The 7,898-nt window shown below is 40.5% G+C and overlaps 1 protein-coding gene across 2 annotated transcripts in view; it reads right to left on the bottom strand.

Annotated features, from left to right (window-relative positions):
- Nucleotides 1–5,634: 5,634 nt before the first annotated feature.
- Nucleotides 5,635–7,898, bottom strand: part of Mycbp2 (MYC binding protein 2) — a 237,483-nt gene continuing 235,219 nt past the window's right edge. For both annotated transcript variants that reach the window (XM_029468874.1, XM_021181915.2), the window contains one exon: nt 5,635–6,464. In XM_029468874.1, the coding sequence (XP_029324734.1) occupies nt 6,349–6,464 (116 nt within the window). In that variant the 3' untranslated portion in view covers nt 5,635–6,348. The remainder of the gene's footprint in view (nt 6,465–7,898) is intronic.

Below are 7,898 nucleotides of genomic sequence, written 5' to 3' on the forward strand. Positions count from 1 at the left end.
ATCAGAGTAATTGTGGCTTCATAGAATGAGTTGGGTAGAGTACCTTCTGTTTCTATTTTGTGGAATAGTTTGTGAAGAACTGGGATTAGATCTTCTTAAGTCCCACTCTTGTGCGTCTGCTCTTTTCTGCCTAATATATTATCCAGACAGGATGGTCTGTGCATGCATGTTTGAACTAGGGGTTGGCCATAACCATCTTTTTCATGTACTTTGTCAAAATGTATCCCTAAAGCATAGGGCTTGTGTGATGAAGAATAGCTTTCTCGTATACTCATAAGTCACTTTGAACACACAATGTAGTGCTCTGTGGATTTTCTTGGTCATTACTAACACATTCATCTGCCATTCTGGGAGGCATCTCACTACCTTTCTGTCTTAGTTTCGTCTCCTAATGACATGATCAAATACTTTGGCCAAAGCAAGTTAAGGGAGAAATGCCTTATTTAGCTCACAGATCCAGGTTAAAATCTATCATAGCAGGGAAGCCACAAGGCAGGAGCTCTAGACGACAGGCCATATTATACCTGTAGTCAAAAGAAGATAGTAAGAAATCACCCCAGAGCTTAGCTAGCTTTCTCTATACAGTTCAGAATTCTCTTGCTAGGGATTGATGCCACCCACTGTAGACTGGTCTTCCCACCTCAGCTGACTAAATCATAATAATCCTCTGAAGGCCAATCTAATCTAGATTAAGTCCAACTGTCCTGCCTCTGCTCTGCAATGAGACTCTCTTCCCACACGATTCTACATTGTGTCACAATGACAAACCATCACACTTGTTTCCCACCACAGTTTGAAAGCTGTAGTTGAGCTGTCAGCCGGCAAAGTCAATGGATCCCAGCGTTTTTCTTCTATGTCTCAGGTGTGAAGGAAGCCTCTGACCTGTGCGTATCCTCCAGGTTAGTTTCAGTTCCAGAGGTGGTTAGTTAAATATTTACAGCAGCCTCACTATAATCTCCTGTTTTTATGGGGGTTCATGAAGGGATGAATTCATCTTTGTACCTACCTGTGTCTCCTGAAAACAAATTAGTCAACCCTGAGCCTGAATGCACTGTGAAACAACTCACTGTTCTGATCACCCTGCTGCTTCCACATTTCCACATTAGTCTCTACACCACCACCAGCATCACCACCACCTCTATCTCCACCTCCACCACCACCACCTCCACCACCACCACCTCTACCACCACCACCACCTTCATCTCCACCACCACCACCTCCACCACCATCACAACCTCTACCACCACCAACACCACCAACACCACTTCCACCACCACCACCACCATCACCTCCTCTTCTTCCTTCTCCTCCTAATATTTTCCCTTTTGCTGAAAATAGATTTTTCTTTTTTTCATATCCAGATTTCAGTTTTCCCTCCCTCTACTGGCCCCAGCCCCTCCCCACCACCCATCCTCTCGATATCCACTCCCTTTCTGTCTCTCATTAGAAATGAACAGGTTTCTAGGACTTAACAGTCAAAGATGACAAAATAAAATATAATAATACTAAAAACTAAACAAACATCACATCAAGGCTGGAAAAGACAACCCAAAGAAGGGCGAAGAGCACCAGGAACAGGCACAAGAATCGGAGACCCACTCATTCACACACTCAGGAGTCCCATGAAAATGCCAACCTGAAATCTATAACACAAACACAGAGGATCTGGTTCCGACCAGTGAAGGCCATGCACTTGCTGCTTCAGTCTGTGAGTTAGTATGAGGCCTGCTCGACTGATTTACAAGGCCTTCTGGTGGTCTACATCACCTCCAGCTCTTACACTCTTTCTGCCTCCTCTTCTGCAGGGTTCTCTGATTCCCGAGGGGAGGGGGTTGGTGGAGACATCTCATTCAGAGCTGTGTTCTAAGAATTCTCTTTTTACATAATGTCTGGCTATAGGACTTTGCATCTGTTCCCATCTGCTGAAGGAGAATGCTTCTTTGATGATGACAGAATTAGACACTTAGCTAAGGAGTATCACAAAATATCATGAGGAGTCATTTTAACGATAGGTTTTTCGTTGTTTTTGTTTTTGTTTTGTTTTGTTTTTAACCAGTAGTGTTTGATTTTACCCTGGGTGTCTTGCCTATCTAGTCTCTGGCTCTTAGTCACTTAAGCAGTGTTGGGTAATAGTTCTGTCTCATGGAGTGGGCACATCAGTCATTGGTTGGCCACCCCCACAAGTTCTGCGCCACCATTGCCCTAGCACATTGTGTAAGCAGGACAGATTGTAGGTCAGAGATTTTGTAGCTGGATTGGTGTTTATGTTTCTCTTTTGGGAGCCTGCAGAGTATCTTACCACATGAAAGACACCAGATGGTAGGAATGGAGACTCCACGTAGGCACCAGGTTGACCATGACTCACAGAGCAATGAGTTCTGTGAGGGTTGTCCTCAGCAGTGGGGCCCAATTGTCACTTTTCGGAGAGCAACCCATTGTCTTAGCAACAGTTGGGGTTGTTTGGGGATTTCCATGGCCAACAACTCAACTGAATATAATGCAGTCCTAGAACTGGAAACCTCCTTTGGTGACAGCCAACTGGGACTCTGTCTCTCCCATTGTTACAAGAACTCATTTGGATTGCCTTCATACATTTTAGATAGTTTCCACTGTACTAGGCTTCCATATCATCCCTCAAATGCTCCTCAATTCCATCTCTCTCGTCTTGTTCCTTCTTAAACGCCATAATCCCCTGCCCACCACTGACCCACCTGCCCCCAGTCTACCCAAAAAAATCTAATCATGAATCTCTTGCCCTCACCCCCATAGGAGCCCAGTCCTTTCATTTACACCTAATCTCTGAGTCTATGGATTGTAAGATTTCCTAGGTGTCTACTATATTCCATTTTTGTTTCTCATTTTGCTAATTTGGATATTTTCTCTCTATCTTTTAGTTAATTTGGATAAAGGTTTGTCTATCTTGTTGATTTTCTCAAAGAAAAATGTCTCACACAAATCTGTTTCACTGATTCTTTGTATTATTCTCTTTCCACTTTTTTTTTTTTTTTTATGTAGTCACTTAGTACTTAGCGCCACTCATTGTGTCCCATGTTGGGGTATATTGTTTCTTCATTTTCATTCAATTCTAGAAACTAGTCTTTTTTTTTTTTTTAATCTGTTTTGGTTCATTTTTCAGTCAGTACAGAGTTACTCGGTTTCCATAAATCTGTGTTTCTGTTGTTGTGGGTAGATAGGTTTAATTTGTTCTGGTCTGATTGAATGCAGAGAGTTATTTCAATTTTCTCTTGATACTTTGTGTCTGAGTATGTGGTCCACTTTGAGAAAGTGTCCTGAGATGCTAATAAAAAGGTATATGCTTTGTGTTTGGGTGAAATGTTCTAGATATGTTAGGTCTATTTAGTGTATGACATCTGTTAGCTCCACCATTTCTGTGCAGTTTAGTTCTTGTCTAGAAGACTTGTTTGTTGGTGAGAGTGGCATATTGAAGTTTTCCACTATCAGTGTGTGAGGGCCAATATGTGATTTAAGCCCTAGTAGTGTTTCTCTTATAATTTGGATACCCTTGTGTTCTGGACCTAGATGTTAATAGATGCAATGTCCTCTTGTAATTTTTTACTTCGATGAGTATGTAGTGTCCTTTTCTATTTCTTCTGATTAGTTTTTATTTGAAGTCTATTTTGTCAGATATTACAATTTCTACATCAGTGATTATTGATGCCTGTTATTTTCTTGTTATTGTTGGTAATGGTGGTGTGTGTGAACCTCCCTTCTTTTGATTTTGCTGGTGTGAGATTATTTCCTGTGTCTTCATGGGTGTAATTAACCTCCTTAGGTTGCAATATTCCTTCTAGCACCTTCTGTAGGGCTGGCTATATAGACAGACTTTAAATTTGGCTTTATCATGGACTAATTTTCTCCATCTGTGGTGATTGAAAGTTTTGCTGGGTATAGTAGCGTAGGCTGGTACCTGTGGTCAGTAGCACTCTGTCCAGGCGCTTTTAACTTTTAGAGTCTCCATTGAGAAGTCGAATTCTGTTTCTTGAAATGTCATTTTTCAAAATATGGCTCCATGACTTTAGTTATGATCTCATAACCAAAAATAAATAATATAAACCAGTAATGATATTCATGAACTTTGAAGCTTTTGGCTTGGATATTTTTATGAAATTTATTAAAGAATTCTGTAAAGTAGTTATTAGTTACCTGTGTTCAGAATTGATGTCACATATATACTTATAATTTTTATTAAAAACTCATTTTTGACGGGACAGAATCTTATAGTTAATCCATTCATGACCTTGTGTTTTCTCCTTCTCTACTTTGTTTCCAGAAAAAATGACTCTCAGATTTCTTATATATGAATAAATGCTTAGTTTTATAGCTTTGGCTCTGTTCCTAGACTAGCTTATATCTTAATTATCTGCTTGTTTCATTGTAAGTCATGCCACATGCTGGCTACCTGGTCCTCAGTTTCACACAACTGTCTTCTTCTGTGTCTGGGGTGTGAATTCCTTTGTGCCTAACTTTATTCCCAGGATTCTCTCTCTCTGCCCTGGAACTTCTACCTCACTATTTCCTGCCTAAGGTAAAAGGCCAACATTTTATTGACAAGTAATGTTTCCCTAACAGTACAAGAGAGTCTCTGCACAGAATCTCATCTATACCAGGATGGCTTCAAAACTGCTATGCAGCTTAGCATGCTCTCCTGCCTCCGCTTCCAGAGTGCTGTATTAAAGTTGTGCACCACCATGTCTTCTTCCTGGGGTGCTGTGGATGGAACTGAGGGACTTGTACAGGGTGGGCAGGCCCCACTTCTTCTCTTCTGGTGCTGTCCTTTTCCTTTCTACTGTTCCCACTCATGTTTTCATTTGTCTGCAGGTATGTGTAGGCTCATCACCTGAGCCATGTGTAGGTTCACCACCTTTGTGCTCAGGAACCATCTACCTTGCATTTCTTTTAAGACAAGGCTACTCACCAAGTCGTGGGGAGCTGAGACAACAAGGTAGAACTACCACACAGAGTTGCCTTTTCAAAGTGGGTTCTGGGGAACCAGACTTCTATCCTAACGTGCACGGCAAGCACCTTACTGACTGAGCTTCTCTTGGCTCCCAACGCTGGTTTAAACTCCTCACAATTGATTAACAGAAATGAAGGCCATTAAATTTGTTAATAATTTATATGCTGGTAAACTGATTTCTGTATTTCCAACAGTGAAAATATTTTAAAAATGGGTCAAATTTTTCCTCAGTATCATGAAATACACAAATCTAAAATTTAATAGTTTCACAAATGGAAAAAAAATCTAACCATATATCAGCAAAATAAAAAGGTAACAAATAAATGGAGAGCTGTACCCACACATGTTGGGAGTCTGTAGAAGTTAAAAACTAGTGCACTTACGTTGATAAATTATGCAAAATGCAGAATTTTGGCCAAGTCAGACACACACTCATTTCCTAAGTGCCTATCTCTGCCTTTCGCATATGTGTCTCTGAGAAGACATAGCTTTAGATATTTATTTTCATGACTTTCTACCCAGTGTTTAAGATCTCGTCAGTGCGCTTTACTGATATTTTTATTTTCCAAAACAGGAAAGCTATGAGCGTGTTATAAGTGGGTTTTAGGCTTCATAAGTTGTTTAAATTGTTTTTCAAAAAATACTTTACACAAATATTAGACTTTATCACTGTATAAAAATGTACAGTGGCTTTATTGACATGTACATTCCAATATGTTTACAGCTGCAAGATAATGAGGCACACTCAGTATTGCACTTCATTAAAATTTCAGGCTCAAACTTAACCTAGAAGTTTAAATGAAACTGCTTTTGTAATTTAGTAATTCTTATACAGGACAAACATTGATAGCTTTATATACAGTCTGATACTTATTACATTTATAGGCCTTACTAACACAATTTTTTTTTTTAAATAACAGTCTAGGAAAGAAACCAGAATATTCCTTTTTTTTATACCCACCCTTGATGCAATTGTACAGGATTACAAAAAGGCAGTATATAATAAACAGTGATTATTTTTCTTTTTTTGCTTGAAAGCCAGCATCATTCTCAGTCCATGAGCATGGAGATCCTTTTATATCAATTATCTATAAATGTCCAATGCGTCACAGGCCAGTGACGGGAATGGCCACATGCAAACACCTCACAAGTTTGATGTCTTGGTTCAACGAAGATAAACCAAAATAAAGGGGAAATGTTCGTAGCAAGAATTATGTACACGGTATTTGGCATCATTCCTGCACTGTAAATGGTTCATTTTCAGAATGTAAAATGGTCCCGTTCCTATCCTGAGCAGAGTTTAAAGTTCACTGCATCCTCCTGGTGCATGAAGGAAACTATCCTCTCCATAGACAAAGGATCTGAAAGTTCTAAAACGTGTGAGCATTTCTGCACACTCCGCACCCGAGAGCAAACTCTTCCCCCGTGGGTGGATGAACAACGTGGAGCGGACATTCAGTTCCTTCTAGCTGCTTGCCTTTGGGACCTGTACACATTTTGAAGGAAGTTTAAAAAAAAATGTAATTTTAAAATATGCACATAAATGTCATGTGAATAAAAATCAAGTTATTCAAAGAAATAACATGTCTATGAATTAACAAGCTAAAAACAATTTTCTTCTTAGCACAGATATGTTTCCCATGCAAGCTTCAGCATTATACACACACGTATGCATGTAACAGGAAGTAAAATGGCCCCCGACCATAACATCCTACCCAGGGGATCACTGAGCTACAAAATTTTAAGGAACAATGATCAAAATCAGTCACAAAAATCTCTAATCTTAGTCTAGCAGAAAACTATTCTACATCAACAAAGGGACAAACCAACCCAAACCAGATTTCTGTGGGGGAATGTTGTCTTAAAGATTTATTTCATGTATGTGGGTACCCTGTCTCTGTCTTCAGAAACACAGAAGAGGGCATCAGATCTCACTACAGATGGTTGTGAGCCACCATGTAGTTGCTGGGAATTGAACTCAGGATCTCTGGAAGAACAGTCAGTGCTGACTACTGAGCCATCTCTCCAGCCCATGGGGGGCGGTGTGTGTGTATTTTTTTTTATAAGTAAAATCAAACTTATAAATAAACCATGTTCACCTTTATCTACCTTCTCTGAAGAGAAACTAACTGCACACTAGCAAAATGGTGAGACTGATAATGCCATTTGTTAAGTATCTGAAGCAAAGTCCAAATGAGTTTAAAACATGAACATTACAATAACGGACTGTAGTAATCTGGAAAGAAACACTGTGGGAAAGACACAGGTTTGAAATCAAGAAGGCTTATTACACAAATGTCAAAGCAAAACCTGACCTTTTCTATCTAAATATCTAAATGATATGCTAGTAATGGCACAGTGTAGGTGTGTGATGCTCTTACCACAGACCCATCCTAACTTACTCTTGGGAGTGAAGTTGAGTAAGGACAAAGTCCTCCACGTAGCCTGATTCAGTCCCTCGCAGTGGAAGCCTTGGCCTGAGCTCTCATCTCAGCTTACACCCCACAACTGTGTCCTTTGGCTCACTTACTTCTTTGCAAACTTCATCATTTTTAGAATTTTTGTTTTAAGAAAATACAATTTCCTTTACTAGTAAAAGTTGGGTTTTCCCTGATGACACTGTTTGCCTTTAAATTCTCTACTGCAAGTGGCTATCCCCCGGGCTCCTCCCATATCACAAGGCTTGTCCCCCAGGCTCCTCCCATGTCATAAGGCCCGTCCCCCGTGCTCCTCCCATGTCATAAGGCCTGTCCCCCGGGCTCCTCCCATGTCATAAGGCCTGTCCTCTGGGCTCCTCCCATGTCATAAGGCCTGTCCTCTGGGCTCCTCCCATGTCATAAGGCCTGTCCCCTGGGCTCCTCCCATGTCATAAGGCCTGTCCCCCAGGCCCCTCCCATGTCATAAGGCCTGTTCTCTGGGC

This window comes from Mus caroli, chromosome 14 (assembly GCF_900094665.2).
Source record: "Mus caroli chromosome 14, CAROLI_EIJ_v1.1, whole genome shotgun sequence".
Taxonomy (NCBI): Eukaryota; Metazoa; Chordata; class Mammalia; order Rodentia; family Muridae; genus Mus; species Mus caroli.